This window comes from Pipistrellus hanaki (assembly GCF_964339955.1).
Source record: "Pipistrellus hanaki genome assembly, chromosome: 2".
NCBI lineage: Eukaryota > Metazoa > Chordata > Mammalia > Chiroptera > Vespertilionidae > Pipistrellus > Pipistrellus hanaki.
In genome coordinates, this window is record NC_140504.1 from 187,159,790 (window position 1) to 187,176,252 (window position 16,463).

Here is a 16,463-nt window from a genome sequence, read left to right on the forward strand (position 1 = left end):
TCGAACCTGGGACCCTTGAGTCTGCATGCCGATGCTCTATCCACTGAGCCAAACCGGTCAGGGCCATGTATGGAGCATTTTAAGCTCAGTGTCTTACATACAACAGTTCTCACCAGCTGTACGCCACTCCCAGCCTCCGATCTCACTGAACTCAAATCCAGCTGTCCGCAGGGAGGTGGCTTCCTCTGGAGGCTCCTTACCTTCTCCGCCTTCTAGACCAGGCTGCCGACGTTCCTTGGTTCCTGGCCCCCTTTTCCATTTTCAACGTCAGCAACATGGCACGTCTGTGACCCCGTTGCCATGGTCACCTCTCTTCTGACTCCCTCTTCCCCTTGGAAGGGCCCTTGTGATTACATTGGGCACAACAAGCTAATCCAGGATCAGCCCCTGCTTTAAGGTCAGCTGATTAGCAGCCTTAATCCCCTTTTGCCACGTAACCCAACATTCCCAGGTTCCAGGGATTAGGATGCAGACGTCTCTGGAGGGGCCCGTACTGTGCCTGCCACATGGACTGACCGGGTGTGACGGGGGCCTCGGCAATCCGGAGAGCTCAGACTCCTTCTCGAGGGGACAACTGCCGCTCAGCCCCAGCGGGCTCGTCAGGCATGAATCCAGGGTCAGTGGGCTGGATCTGCCAGTATTTCAAAGGAAGCTGGGAAATTGCATTTTCAGGGGAAGTTTTCCCATTTTGAAATCACCGTGCAAAGCCTCCCTTCCCCTCCTCCCCGCTGCCAACCCCCTCCCCTGGCAAAAAGAGAAAAAAATTCTCATGGACTAGACTTGGCCTGAGGCCACCCAGGTGTGACCTCTGGATCCCTCCACCCCGCCAGCCACGGTGAGATGATATGTCCTGTGGCATTTACAGGCTCTGCGGGCCCTGGGGGGTGAGGAACAAGCGAGGGCCCGGAGGTAGGAGGGCATGTGGTGAGGAGCACGATGGGGGCCGGAGGGGGTTCCTGGGGGAAAGTTTAGAGGGAGAAGGGACCGACCATTTCCCTGCGGGACCAAGCCTCACCTGCAGGAAGCAGCGATGCGTTCAAGGGGACAGGAAATCAGGCCGAGGCCAGCCTGCAGAAACCTGCCAGAGTAAGGTAGACTTTATGCCTGGCGGCTCCAGAACAAATCAAGCACAGCCTTTCTGCTCTCAGAAAGTATCGGTTCTTCCCTTCACCCTGAAAACACTAGCAATATTGGCTGGCCGTGGGGAGCCTGGCAGGCTGGGGGAGCTCTGGGGGGCGGGGGGAGGGTTTCACCTTATATTGTACCTTCCCATGTTGTGTTTTTGTGTGTTTTTTAAATTTTGAATAGTGTAAAGGAGTTACCTGTTTAAAACATTAAACTGAAATCCTTACATTCATTTTGAAATATTTTAAAATACCATGATTTACATTCGACATACCTACAACAGTTGTTATAGTGACTCTACTGCACTTCCATAAAGAGGGTGTTAGTATGAGATGTCATTGCAGGGCCCTTTAGAAATGGTGATAATGTTCATACATTTGGCCAATTACTATGGGTCTGTTATCTTTTTTAAAAAGAGACTTTATTTTTATTGATGATCGCTTCTCGGCCTTTTGGCTAAGATCAAGTGTATTTTTATTGTTGAGAGAGAAACTTCAATTTGTTGTTCCACTTGTGTATGCATTCATTGGTTCATTCTTTTTATTTTTAAATATATTTTATTGATTTTTTACAGAGAGGAAGAGAGAGGGATAGAGAGTTAGAAACATCGATGAGAGAGAATCATCGATCAGCTGCCTCTTGCACATCCCCCACTGGGGATGTGCCTGCACATTGGTTGATTCTTTTATGTGGCTGACCAAGGATCGAACCTAAAACTGTGGCATATCGGGATGATGCTCTAACCAACTGAGCAACCTGGATCTGTTATCTTTTTTCTTTTTCTTTTTCTTTTTTATTTTTTTAAATATATTTTATTGATTTTTTAGAGAGAGGAAGAGAGAGGGTTAGAGAGAAACATCTATGAGAGAGGATCATCGATCAGCTGCCTCTTGCACACCCCCTACTGGGGATATGCCCACAACCAAGGTACATGCCCTTGACCGGAATCGAACCCAGGACCTTTCAGTCCGCAGGCCGACGCTCTATCCACTGAGCCAAACCGGTTTCAGCTGGATCTGTTATCTTAACCGATTTCCTTTTCCTTATCCTCACACACCAGGTCTTGAATAAATCAGATTGATGTCTTCTTGAGTTCTATTCTATTCCATTCTTCATGGCAAAAGGTTAAGGTTCTAGAGTCAGTCCACCTGCCCCTTCCACACTGGGTGACATGGAGCCATTTGCTTAACCTCTCTGAGCCTCACTTTTCACCTCTGTAAAATGGGATAATAATGATACCCACACTTCATGGGCTGTTACAAAGAGTCACGAGTTAATGCACTTGAAATGGCACAAAGTCGGTGTCCATAAATGCTGACTCTCACTATCAACTATTTTTAACAATTCCCGTTTACCTTCGTTTCTTTTGAGTCGGGGAATCACTGCAACGGTAACAACTTAAGACAGGTGACGGAGGTGGCATAACATGAAGTGAATTTCACCTCGGGTGCCCTCGCTCCTCGCAACCACCCTGTGAGAGGGTATCCCTGCCTCCATTTCCCAGAAAAGGACACTGAGGCCTGAGAAGGTCCGTGGCTGTTCAAGCACGCTGAGTGTGGCGATACGCTAGGGGCCTGAACCAGGCTTTCAGACTCTCAAGTCCCACGACTTTCAACTCAAGCCTGTCCTCTGGTGTGAGTAAAAACAACAACTTGTTTGTTGGTTTGTTCGTTTGGTTTGGGGACAGTCCCTCCTCCTCCATGGCCTCAGATCCAGTGGATTCCAGGGTGGGGGTCAGCTCAGGGCTCTGGCTCACACGCTGCCCTCGGCTACGGAGCCAAGTCCCGTTTCCCTCGGGACGGAGACCGCGTTGGGGAGGGGGTGTCAGAGCCTGGGGGTCGCTGGGATGACCCTGGCCAAGCTGCTGCCCGAGCTTTCTCACGCAGGAGGCTCTCCCAGTGTCCCAGGCCCTCTGCCACCTCCCCCGGGCCCCCGGCACCGAGGAAGCAGTCCTTGCAGCTTGAAAACATGTCTGGCATCAATCCTGGGAGCTAAGTGCCCCAGAAAGAGAGGGCACTGCCCAAGCCACTCCCAGGAAGCGGGAGAGCTCAGAGGCCCGGAGCCCGGCTTTGCAGGTTTGAAACCCGGCTCCTCCATGCCCCAGCCCGGGCCTTGACCTTTCTGAGGTTTCTGCAGCTGTAAAGGGGGTTAATAATAGTATCCAGCACGAAAGTTGTTGGGAGAATTCTCTTCCTTTTTTTAACGAGCTTTATTGAGATGTAATTTACATATCATAAATTCACCGGCTTCAAGTATACAATTCAATGATTTTTTTTTTTTAGCATACGTACAGAGTTGTGCAACCATCACCACATTAATTTTAGAGTATTTTTATCGCCCCCCCCCCCTTTCCTCCAAAATACCCTTTACCCATTAGCAGTCACTCCACTTCTTCTTTCCAGCTTTGGGAAACCACTAATGCACTTGCTATAGATTTACCTTTTCTGGAAACTTCTCACAAATGGGATCTTACAATATGTGGTCCTTTGTTTCTTTCTCTGTTCGCTTAGCATACTTTTTGAGGTCCATCCATGTGTCGCATAGGTAAGGATATGCAATAGACCACGTTTTGTTTATCCATTCGTTAGTGACGGGAGCTTCCAGCTGTTTCTACCGCCTGGCTGTAATGAACAATGCAGACATGAATCTCTCTGTACATTCTTCTTGTTGATGTAAATCCTCACCCGGGGATATTTTCCCATTGATTTTTAGAGAGAGTGGAAGGGAGAGGAGAGACATAGAGAAACATCGATGTGAGAGAAAGGCATCATTGGTTGTCTCCTGCACTCACCCCAACTAGGGCTGGGGATCCTGCAACCAAGGTACATGTCCTTGATCAGAATCGAACCCGGGACCCTTCAGTCCGAGGGCTGACGCTCTATCCACTGAGCCAACCAGCTAGCACTCTCTGTATATTCTTTTCTTTTTCTTTTTTAATTTTTTAAAACATATTTTATCGATTTCTCTACAGAGAGGAAAGAAGAATAGTTAGAAACATCAATGAGAGAGAAACATCAATCAGCTGCCTCCTGCACACCCCCTATTGGGGATGTGCCCACAACCAAGGTACATGCCCTTGACCGGAATTGAACCTAGGACCCTTCAGACCGCAGGCCGACACTCTATCCGCTGAGCCAAACCAGTTAGGGCATTTCTGTACATTATTTAGGTAGATGTTTGTTTTTGTTTATTTTGGAAAGATACCTAGATGGATAATTACTAAACCATATGATTGATTTTATGCTTAATTATTTAGGAAACTGCCAGACTGTTTTCCATTCCCTTCAGCAATGCAGGAGGGTTTGTTGAGACATTGAAATGAGATAATTAACATAACTTAGCATAGTGCCTGGTCATAGTGAATCTTCAATAACCGGTGGCTAGTACACACAGTCCTGAAGAGAGCTCTCAGAGAGACAGTCCCTCTGAAGGATTAATGCCCACATTCTGTGTGCTCTTAGCCTGGTATTCAAGGCTCTCCACAAACCCTACCTCCAGCTACTTACCCAGTCTTGGCTGGCATCCACCCCACCCTCCAGCTTCTGCCCAACCCAGCTGATCAACATCTTTGCTCACACCATTCCCTGTCCTCTCCCTTCCTCCTGACTTCATGTGTTAAAATCCCACCTGGCTTTCAAGTCTAAGCTCCTGCCCTAACCTAACTGGTTTGGCTAGGTGGATAGAGCATCGGCCTGCAGACTAAAGGGTCCCAAGTTCGATTCCGGTCAAGGGTATGTACTTTGGTTGTGGGCACATACCCAATGGGGAGTGTGCAGGAGGCTGCTGATCGATGTGTCTCTCTCATCAATGTTTCTGACTCTCTGTCCCTCTCCCTTCCTCTCTGTGGAAAACAAACAAAAAAAAGTTCCAATGTCCTTTCTTAAGGTCCTAACTAGATCAGCACTGTCCCATTAGTAACCACTAGCCATACATGGCCATTGGGCACTTGGACTGTGGCTGGTCTGAACCTCCGGAGATGTGCTGATGTATCAACACACGCCAGTGGGTCCTCCTTACCCAGACTAGTAAGAAAGGTGCAATTTCTCTGTGTGTCTGGACGCCATGTGATATAATTGTGGAGCTGTGCACATGGGGAACTAGCTAAGAAGGCTGTTTCATTACTGTAAAATGAAGGGAGGCTCTAGAAATTAAAGAACATTTTCTGCTTTTAAATAAATAAATAAAACACATATACCATCCTGGCTGGCGTGGCTCAGTGGGTTGGAGTGTTGGCCCATACACCAGAGGTTGCCAGTTCGAGTCCCAGTCAGGGCACAAACCCAGATTGTGGGTTTGATTCCAAATCGGCTTGCACGTGGGAGGCAATCAACCGATGTCTCTCCCTCCCTCTCACTTCCTCTCTCTCTATAAGCAATTAAAGTATTTTTTCACATAAAAATAAAACACACTCCAAATTTTGATGACTTAGTTGTAATTTTGATTTATTCACACCAGATGGCTATTGTTGGGTTGGCTGTTATTCTTATTTTTACTTGACAATGTAGGGAAAAGTGGTAAGTGCCCCTTACCTAAATAGTCAGGTATTGCATGTTTTAAAAATCAATGTAGCATACCTGTTGAAAATCACTGTATATATAGATCACTAACATGCTAAAGTTGCTACTTATCAGGTTTCCATTCCTTACAATTTTAAAAAATGTTTTTATTGGCCCTAACTGATTTGGCTCAGTGGATAGAGCTTCAGCCTTCGGACTGAAGGGCCCCAGGTTCGATTCCGGTCAAGGGCATGTACCTTGGTTGGGGGCACATCCCCAGTAGGGGGTGTGCAGATCAATGTTTCTCTCTCATCGATGTTTCTATCTATCCCTCTCCCTTCCTCTCTGTAAAAAAATCAATAAAAAATATTTTTAAAAAAAATGTTTTTATTTATTTGAGAGAGAAGGGAGAGGCAGAGAGGATAGAAACATCACTGGGGATGGAGAATCATTGATTGGCTGCCTCCTGCAAACCGTGCCCCTCCCCCCCGTACCATGACCTCTGGGTTCATAGGCTATTCCTGACACGTTTGTGCCTGTTATCTGACATAACGCTCAGCACAATCCGGGAGGCTGGATATTATGAATATCTCCCTTTTACAGATAAGGAAACCGGGAAGCTGTGACCTCCTCAAGGTCACGCAGCTGGACGCCGGCAGATTCGAGATTCAAACACACGTCTTCCATGGGAGTCTGCTGCACAGAGGAGGAAGGCGCCCATGGTTTGGGGGGTCTCCCTGGGCGGTGTCTTTGGCTGGAATTAGAACAGCTCTGCATGGTAATGAATCATGCTAATCAGAAGCTCGGACTGAATGCTTGTCTTTTACCAACACAAAAAACGAGAAGGCCTATTAATTAATATAAGCAACACATTTGGCATAAATCGGTTCTTGGGACCTGTGGGTGGAAGAAAAGGTTGAGGGCAACTGCTGATCTAAACAACGACCTCATTTGACAGGTGGGGACCCTGGTGCCCCAAGAGGGGGATGTGCCCAGGGCTGTCTGTCAGTGGCAGCGCCCAGTGGGGGTCTCAGGGTCCCAGGCTGAGCTCCCCGCCCCCCCCATACCTCGCTGTCTTGGCAGGGATGGTCCCTGCCCCCAGCCACCTGGAAGCCCTTTGTCTTGAACCAGGGCCCCCCCCCCCCCCCTTCCTCCCTCAAGCCTGCGGGTCCCAAGGACTAGAGAGGAGGGAAGGGCCCAGGAGACCCAGCCCATTTCCCATCAGGGTCCCAAGGCCACCATCCGGTCCTGGGCCAGGAATTCCTTTCCGAGACTGAGTTCAGCGGAGCCGAAAATAATTCTGACCCCTTGGAGGCCTCCGAGAGCCCCTATTTCGGCTCAACCCCGGTGTCGGGGGGGAGGGCCTCCCCAAGTCTCCCTGGGGCTTTCTGGGCTCCCCGCAGACTTTCCCTGCCGGCTCCCATCTGCGCGCACACGTGTGCAGGGCCAGGGATGCTCAGACAAACCGCCCACATCCAGGTGCCCCTCCGGCCCTCCCGGCGGGAGTGGGGGGGGACAGGGATGCTGACGGCGCCGCACCCCGGGCCGCCGAGGGGAACGGACCGGCGGCCGGAGGCGCGGGAGGAGCCGCGGGGACAGACGCAGAGGCCGGGAGAGGGTCCCGGACAAAGAGGGAGAGAGGATGGGCGTTTAGATGGAGATAAAGAGATGGAGATGCACAAAAAGTACAGAAATGAGAGGAAGAGGAGGAAAGGGGGACTCGCAAAAAGGAAAAATTAGAAGCGAAATAGGAAGAAGGGAGAGACGTTAGAGCTGAGAGCGGGCCGCGGGGAGGGAGCCGGGCCCGGCGCGGAGAGGCCGGCGGGCGGGCGGGGGGCGCGGCCGGGCGGCGCCGGGGCGGCGGGCCTCGGGGTGCCGGCGGGGCCCCCTCCCGGCGGCCGCATTCCTCCGGGTTTCCCACACGCTCCCATCAAAGGGCGCGGAGCCCGGCTTCCCCGCGCCCCTCCCCCGCCGGCCGGAGCGGCTCCTCCGCCCCCTCCCGCGCTTTAATCTGCGGCGGGGAAGAAAGCGGCTTTTGTTGGGCGAGGGGCTGCGCGGGGGGCTGCGCGGGGGGCGGGGGCGCCCCGATTGTGTGTCCCGCAGCTGCGCGCCCGGGGCCGCCGGGGCGGGGGGCGGGGGCCGCGGGGCGCGGGCGGGACGGCCGGGAGGGTCGGGCCGGGCCGGAGCGGGGGGCTCCGGGGCGCGGGGTGCGGGCGGGAGGGTCGCGCTGGGCGAGGGGGTGGAGGGAAAGGCCACCCGGGCGCACAGGCCCATTGTCCCGTGGCCCAGCTCTGCACCTGGCCCGGAGGTCGGGGGAGAGGCGCACTGGCCGGAGCGGGTGCCCAGGCAGCCGCTCGGAGGAGGTCACACACCCGGGCGGGGGGCCGCCGCACTGGGGAGACACCCCACGTGGCTAACTAGGCTGCAGCACCCGGGGAGAGACACTCACAGGCCTCAGGGAGGGTTCCCCACTCCGAGAGGGAGGAACGCACACACAGAAGAGCAGCCTCTCACTCAGACACACACACACACACACACACACACACACACACTCACACACTGCTTGACACCATCAGAGCAAAATGGAGTTCCCATATGAACTGGTTTCTTCTCCCATCTCCACTTTCTCCTTAGTCCAGTGGCCCATTCTCCAGCGTTCGCCTCCTCTCTCCCTGCAGTGGGTTGGTTGGTAGTCTGGCTGCCAAGCACAAGCTCTGGACGCAGGCAGCCGTGCCCGGCCTCTCCACCCTGGGTGACCTTAGGCAAGTCACCTCGCCGCTCTGTTCCCATCGGTATGAGGATCGAGGAGGATAACACCCTGTTCCGATGGGTATGAAGATTGAGGGAGATAATACCCAATTATCTCCTGGCTCATGGTTGGCCAGGCTCATGGTTGGCACTCAGCAGAAGGCACCCTGTGCAAGCTGGCTGAGGCTCGGCCGCTGGGATGGTTACATTTAAGGACAGCGTGGGCCCGCAGAACGCACTGCAGGGTTCGGGCCAGGCGAGGGGTGGAGGAGCCCTTTCCTCTCTGGCAGGGTCAGCTGGGTCCCCAAGCCAGATCCCGCCCCCTCCCCGCCCCCCCCCCCCCCCCCACCTCCCTACCTACTATCCTCCAAGCCTTTGAATTGCTGCTGGGACCTAGGCCAACACAAGATAATATCTAGGCAGGGTAAACATTGCTTTTCAAGGCCTTTTTTTTTTTTTTTTTTTTTTTTCCTTCATCTTTTCTCGCCTTGGACTCCATCATTTTTCTAAAGCGTTTCCTAAAACCTGTTAGTGGGCATCCAGATCCAAGCGTCAGCATTTGTCTGCAGCAAAGAACACCACGCCTGAGAGCCGCCATCAGTGTCATCCGGCACCACTTGTATTTGAGCTTCACATCCCCCTCTAAGAGGTCTCCCCAACGTGAGCACTGTGGTGGAACTTAGTTCAGTACATTTTCCAGGCACTGTGACACTGGGACCAGGGAGACAGGACTTGACTGCTAAGCAGGAGAGCTCTCTGCTCCTCAGGGTGTTTGGGAGTGTTCAATGCAACCATGAATGTGTGTGCTTTGGAAACGGCAGGACCACTTTCTATAGCAATATGTTCTTGTTAAGTTAGAGTTAAACTCCCACGTAACCTACTGATGCTTTCCAGAGTCTGGAAATTCCAAACTTTTCCCTTACCAGAGAAAGGAGGCTGTCTGGTGTGTCCTCCTTAGCCTAGCAATGGTAGGGGGTGAGGGAACCGGTCCCTGTGTGTCTGGATTCTGTGCCGTTTGGATGTCAGTCTCCATCCTGGTATGTGTCAGTGTTTCAGCCACAGGCCTGGGTTCGAAGGTTGATTGTTGGGACAAATCTCTGAACTTCAGTATATGTGAACTTCATAATAATACCTAGCCCTAAAGTCTCTAGAGAAGATAATACAAGATAGAATGTAGAAAGCACCAGCACAGGATAGGGTCTCAGAAAATCAACTCCCTTCTGACTTCCCTGTGGGTGGCCAACCCCCCACCTCACCCCAGATGCTAAGCTAGCTCCTGCACATTCCCTGGTCACTGCCTACCAGCTGAAGCAAGGGGTTCGTTAACTTCAACTTTCTTTGAGTCTCTGAATAAAACAAACAAACAGACAAAAAAACAATGTTGGCCCTGACCAAGTAGCTTAGTTGGTTAGAGCATTGTCCCCATATGCCAAGGTTATAGGTTCGATCCTGGTCAGGGCACATACAAGAATCAACCAATGAATTCATAAATAAGTGGAATAACAAATCTGTTTTGATGTTTCTCTCTCTCTAAAAGCCAACTTTAAAAAAGATTAGAAAACAACAACAACAACAGCATGGGCACAAAAGAGGACACTTTGAGTCAGGCAGACCTGGTTGCAAACCTGAGATCTGCCACTTACTAGCTCTGAGCCCATGGCCAAGCACATTAACCTCTTGGAAACTCGGTCTCCTTGTCATAAACTGGGTCAATGAAATAAGATAACGTGAGAGAAGGCAAACAGAACTTGGCAAACAGTTCAGAGTCACAAAAGTATAATGATGATGATGATGATGGCACCAAGTACTTCTCAACTGTAGAGCAGCCCATCGTGGAGGCCCCTGACATCCTCACCCCAACAGGGACTCCGGCCTGAGCTCCAGATGCTCCCCACACTCTCCCCCTCAGTATGGCCCAGATTCCTGAACACCCAGGAGGGACCATTCAACTCACCTGGCACCATCTATCCCCCTCACCAGGGGACTACTTTACATGATCACACATAAAAATAATGACAGTTCCCACAGCACTATCCATCCCTTGTCCCTTCTGACCCTCCCAACCGTGAGAAAGATGGATGTTGTTCCCCTCCCCCCATTTTACGGAAGGGACAACGGAGGGAAGGCAGTCCATGCAAGGATTGAGCCTGGCGTGGCCTCTGAATTCCCTGTGCTTTCTTGTGTGTGGCATTGCGGGGTGGGGAGGTACGGATATGTTCCACGTACGCAGCTAGGACGTTTTCCGCCAGCCTTTACAGGCACCTTGTGAGCAAACAGGTACATGTTGGGAAATGCAGAGTCTGGGGGTGTGGAGGCCACAGCAGACCACTCTAATGCTAATGAGACTCGGAGGGCATCGGGGACAGGGAGCCAGAGGAGAGGAGGTCCCGGCTCGGCCACAGGTGGGCAGCTGACATCCTGAGTAACCTTGGGCGAGTTTCTGATGTTTCCTTGATTCTCACTTTCCACATAAATGGAAGAGGAAAAAAAAAAAGATAGATAGATAGAAGCTCAGTTTAGGTAAAAAGACATCTGCAACTCTCATCATCATTACTTTGGCTTTGAAATCACCAGCTCAGAGACCCCCCACCACTTTAAAAAATTTAAAAGACAAAACAGTATAACTTAATAGTTCTGCCAACGCTTAAAAAAAAAAAAAAAAAAAAAAGAGCAGAGAGCACAACACTGATTTTTTCTTTCTTTTCTCTCTCTCTCTTTTAAATTTTGGCAAAGGAAGATTCGGTTCCTGGAAATGCTTACAAAATAATTCCTGACACTGGGAGGAGATAGTTAAAAAGGAAGAAGACGATGACCACGAAGAACTATATACATATATAGATAAAGAAAGACGGTGGAAAGAAAGAGAATAAACAAAGAAAGAAAAGAAAGCGGGTGTGTGTGGGGGGGTAGACTTTAAAAGACACCAATTCAAGGAACGTTATCAAGTTCTCAGCATCTGCGATTCACAAGCCGCTCCCCGACCCGCGGCGCAGGCCCCGCCCCTTTCTCGGGTGTCGGACGCTGATTGGCGGGGGCGGCCGTCGCCGGCCGGTGACTGCCCGAGGAAAGGTTGCCTGGGACACGCATCCCTGTGTGAACGCATGACGTCCCACCCTGGCGCCAGGCTGTCTGGGGCTGAGTCTTAGATCAACACAGCTGTGGGACCGGGACCCACAGCTGGGCAAAGGAGCGGATTCCTCAACAAAAAATAGGATTGTGAGAAAAGTTCTGAAACAAAAACAGTGCAGACAAAAGCCTTAATGACATCCTTTCATAAAAATAAAAAATGCAAGAGGGGGGAAAAAGCTGGTAAAAGAAGCAGAACTGGGAACAGAAAGTTCAGAGACATTTGGAATAAGAGACTGAGGCCCCCGCCGCCGCTAAGCAAGTTGCAGAAGGCCCGAGCTGGCCCTCCAGCCTGCCGATGGGAACAAGAAGTCTTTGGGGTTCAGACCTCATTCCGTGTTCCAACCTTTTAACCTGCTTGTTCAGAATTAGAATGTTTGATTGAAAGGACCCTTCGAGGTCGTGTGCTCCCCCCCGCCTCCCTCCACCCCCCAGATTTACAAAAAGTGAGGCCCGGGAAGGAAGGAAATGCATCCAGGGCCACGCTGCAAGTAATTGGCATGGCCAGGACAGAATTCAGCTTGCTTACCCCGCTGCGTCCCTCTCCTGCCTTATGTCACACAGCCCAGAGGCATTTCAGTCTGAAAGCATCTTGGGAAATAACAAATGTGAAGGTGTTTTGCAAATGGCTTTACAAGCCGGAGGAGAACCTGTGAGGACCTGTGGACGGTGCACCTACCACACACCTGGCCCACACTGAGTCCCCAGGCACCAAGGAGACGAGCAGATCTGATGGAGGGAGCATGCCAAGCGCCTCGCAGAGAAGAGGCATTCACACAATTATTTGTTGAAAGGAGTGAGGTTGGTCTAATTAGGTCAATTTTATAAATTAGAAACTGAGGCGCAGAGGAGTGACCTCCCCAAAGTTCACATCGTTAGTAAAAGCGAGTGGGGATTTGAACATAAATCTGCCTGTCCCTGAAGACCATGATTTTTCCAGAACCTCCTGGGCTTTGCCATTTTGCACAAACCACGGAAAGCTGCATGCTAGAAAAGAAAGGGGCTTTCTAGTTGGTCATTCAGGAATTCCCATAAGCCACCATTTTCCCTTCCTATGACCAAAGAGCTGACATGCTCTTCATTTCATGTCTGTAAGGACATATAGATTGATTTGCCGTTCGCTGGTTATTTTCTTCCTTTTCCTTATAGTAAAGAGGCTAACCTTGAAAATATTCCTATCTTTCAAAAGTCTTTCTTGGCATGCAAGCCCTGTGGTATGACAGCAAAGAGCAAGACTTCAGGTCTGGCTCTGCCATTATTTGTGGTGTGACATTGGACATGCTTTATAGCCCTCTCTGTACCCTTTATCACGCCACACCTGCCGGTCCCAAATTATTAAGCCTTAAGACTTCCAGAGTTGGAAAGGATTTAAAATAAACACTTAGCACCATCTCCCCCTTTTATTCCTAAGGCGAATGCGGCTGGAGTAGCTGGACTTGTTCAAGATCACGTGACAAATTTTGGGCAGGGCTGGGATATTGAACCTAAGGCTCCCGATTTCCAGTCCCATGTCCTTTTCACTAGGACTCTTTTGAGACTCCCCTAGCTCTGAGCTTTCATTGTCCTGTTAATCAGTGCCACATACTATAGAACTCTTTAATTGCTTCCTGTGTTAATCTGGTCTCCCCAAATTGTGACATTCTTGAGAGCAGGAGCCACTGCCTCCAACTGATTGATAAAGGAAGCAACCATTGGGAGAATCCCACTTGGCCAGTGTCAAGATGGGAACCTGCATTTTAAGGCTGCAAATTCCCAAAAGTTTTGGGAAGTGATAAGAAGAGGAGCAAAGAACACTGAATGGAATGTCCTTTTGCAACACAGAGCTTAACGTGCCTGTCCTCCGGTCCCTTTCCTGGGCTCTCAGATAGAGCTGGAGCTATTTTAGCAAGGCCTACAATAATCAAGTCCAGGTGGCTTGCCTTTCCATAGCAGAAAGGGATAGACAATAGAGCTCATGGTATCACCAAACCATTGTTTTCTGCATTGCATCGAGCTGTTTGGAGAGTGGGGAGAAAGGAGGAAGCAAGAGTTAAGAGATTCTTGCTGACTCCATGCGGGTCTCCTAAAAGGTTACATAGAAATCATCTCTTCTGACACGAACACACACTCAAAACCCTGTCCAAATTTTTATGCAAACTCACTTCCAACACATAACTAGGCATATTTTTGGCTCCTTGTGAAGTGCATGGGGCCAGAAGATGGGAGCTCTTTTCCTTCCCCGGGCAAAAAACATGGATTCAAGCTTTTCCCCTCCCTTGCTCAAATAGTTTTTTGCTCAAACCCCTTCTCCCTCCTCCTTCTGTAATCTCAGCGCCTAGCCCAAATCTGTTTTCTTCATTGTAACCTCAGCTTCACCGCAATTAATTTTTTTCCCTTCTGGTCACAAGATAATTCCTGACGCCAGTGAGTCTGGAGGTCAGACAACAGCAAATTGGGGAACAAGGCGGCACTAATTCCTTACAAGTTTCCCTTGAAAAAATCCGTTTGCTTTAAAAAGAAAGAAAGAAAAGCTTCTTTGCTGTTCAGGGATTTATGACCTCGGAAGAACTGTGGGTTCGCAGTAGTGTGGGGCTGTGGGTGGACTGGCAGGGGGGGCAGGGGAGCTCAAAGAATCTGGGGCGCTGCCAGGAAAAGGCGAATTCTTGGAGTTAATGGTTTTAAGTGATTTTTGAAATCCTTGCTGGCAAAGAGGCCCGCCTCCCCCAGTATCAGTGCTTCCTCATTCTTTGAATCCACGACTCCGCGGTATTCGGCGTCAGACCGGCCCGAAGAAAGCCTGTTTGCAATTTAACCGCGTTGTGAACGCCCAAGGGTCGGCGGGGGCGGGGCCTCGGCGGGCTGTTTTGCATAAAGGGGTGTGGCTTCCAAGCGGGCTCTATAAGTAGCGGCTCCGGCGAGCGTCTGCACAGAGCAAGCTTCTGTAGGCATTTCTCCAGCTTCTCCGACCTCGGGCACTTCCAGACCTCATTCCTCGACATGAAGGCGCTGAGCCCGGTGCGCGGCTGCTACGAGGCGGTGTGCTGCCTGTCGGAACGGAGCCTGGCCATCGCGCGGGGCCGCGGCAAGGGCCCGGCAGCCGAGGAGCCGCTGAGCCTGCTGGATGACATGAACCACTGCTACTCGCGCCTGCGGGAGCTGGTCCCCGGCGTCCCGCGGGGCACCCAGCTTAGCCAGGTGGAAATCCTGCAGCGTGTCATCGACTACATCCTCGACCTGCAGGTGGTCCTGGCCGAGCCCGCCCCCGGACCCCCGGACGGCCCGCATCTTCCCATCCAGGTACGCGTGGGGCGCGCGCGGGAGCAGGGAGAGGGCTGAGGTCCAGGGCTGGGGATGCTGCTGGACCCCTCGAGCTCCCCAAGTGCCATGCTTACCCACCTCTTACCTCTTTTTTTCTTTTCTCTCAGACAGCGGACCTCTCTCCGGAACTTGTGATCTCCAACGACAAGAGGAGCTTGTGCCACTGACCTGGCCGTCCTGGCGCCTCCAGGTGAGTGTCCCCACCTTCTCGGGGGGTGGAGGGGTGAGGATGGGGGCGCGGTGGTGATAGAACAGTAAGTGTTGGAACTGAAAAAACGTTTTAAGGGACTATACCCGCTCTATTTGGAGAAACCAAGGCCAGAGAGGGGCAAGTAACTTGACCGTGGTCCCATCCAATGAATGACGGGACCGATTTTCGCCTCTGAGTGCGTTTCAACCTTAAAGCGCACGTTGCGATTGCCCTGCCCCAGCGGCCAAAGATCCAAGAAAGAAAGGACGCGCAGGTCCGGCTAAATAAAATAGGCGTTCCGTTAGCCGTTTGGGGCCGTACAGGGAGCCCTCCCAGCTAGCAGTGTCAGCTCCAAGAGGGAGGGGCGGCGCAGGCTCCGCCTGTGGTCCTTTGGCGCCAACGGGGTGGGGGGAGCGCGGGGCGCGGAGTTATCAGCTGGAGGTAGAGACCAAGTTTCCTCCCTGGCGCCGGCCAGTCTGCGGGCGGCCCCCGCCTCGGCGCGCTCGGCGGAAACTGACGGCTCTGGTCTTTTTTTCTTTTTTTTTTTTCCTCCTCCTCCACCCAGAACGCAGGTGCTGGCGCCCGTTCCGCCTGGGACCCCAGGACTTCTTGTGGCCGGAAGCCCCAGGGCATGGATGGACCCCAGCCTCTCTCTCCCTGCCGACTTCACTCCCCAAACCCCCCTGCCTCGAGGCTGGATGGACCCGGTGCCCGGGAGCGAAGGACTGTGAACTCTTAGGTGGCCTGAAGAGCCAGAGCAAGCTCTGGGCACCGACTGGGCAACGGCACCCAGCCCCTCCCCACCCGCCCCCACGTTCTAAAGACTGTCCCGAATGTGGAGGGTGTGTGGTGGGGCGGGGAGTGGCTGCTCCAAACTCTGCCAAGGCCAGCAGTAGAGCTGATCTTCTGGTCTCGGGAAAAAAAGGCTCTGTTGCCCTGATTATGAACTCTATAATAGAGTATATAGCTTTTTGTACCTTTTTTGCAGGAAGGTGACTTTCTGTAACCATGGGATGTATGTTATTAAACTTTTTATAAAAGTTAACATTTTGCATAATAAACGGTTTTTAAACACTTGTGAGTATATCTCGATTGATTCCATCAGTGCTAACATTCCCGCAAGGCTGAATTTAGGGGAAATACATATTCCTGGAGCCTGGGGGGGAAAGCATTTATTCTCTTAAAAGAGAGATGGGAGAATTCCCAGCTAACGGTGGGGTGGAGGGGAAGTAGTATGCGGGTTCAGGATACGGGAGCCCTACATTGGGGGTTGGTGCAGAGACTCCTGGACCTCTGGCTCCTCACTTGACAGGTGAGGGAAGTCCTAAGAGGGGCTGTGACCCAGCACCAGCTCCCCCAGCAAGTTGGGAGCTCAGGATTGAACTCGGGTCTGCCGTCCCCGTGAAGTCCCCTGGGCTTTTGAGCTACACAGGCAGATAGATGCCTGTCGCCTTCAAGCCATTATTATTCACGCCTTTCTG

At 51.6% G+C, this 16,463-nt stretch overlaps 1 protein-coding gene across 1 annotated transcript; it reads left to right on the top strand.

Annotated features, from left to right (window-relative positions):
- The first annotated feature begins 13,913 nt into the window (after positions 1-13,913).
- Positions 13,914-16,056, top strand: ID3 (inhibitor of DNA binding 3). The gene is made up of 3 exons (XM_084872827.1): positions 13,914-14,771; positions 14,900-14,982; positions 15,548-16,056. Exons 1-2 carry the CDS (start codon positions 14,472-14,474, stop codon positions 14,957-14,959), a joined length of 360 nt encoding a protein of 119 aa, XP_084728953.1. The 5' UTR covers positions 13,914-14,471; the 3' UTR covers positions 14,960-14,982; positions 15,548-16,056.
- The last annotated feature ends 407 nt before the right edge of the window (positions 16,057-16,463 follow it).

Excerpts from the sequence above, each read along its gene's own strand:
- ID3 (XM_084872827.1), top strand. The coding sequence starts at position 14,472 with ATGAAGGCGCTGAGCCCGGTGCGCGGCTGCTACGAGGCGGTGTGCTGC. Across the intron at positions 14,772-14,899 it reads GCCCGCATCTTCCCATCCAG|ACAGCGGACCTCTCTCCGGA; the intron begins GTACGCGTGGGG and ends CTTTTCTCTCAG.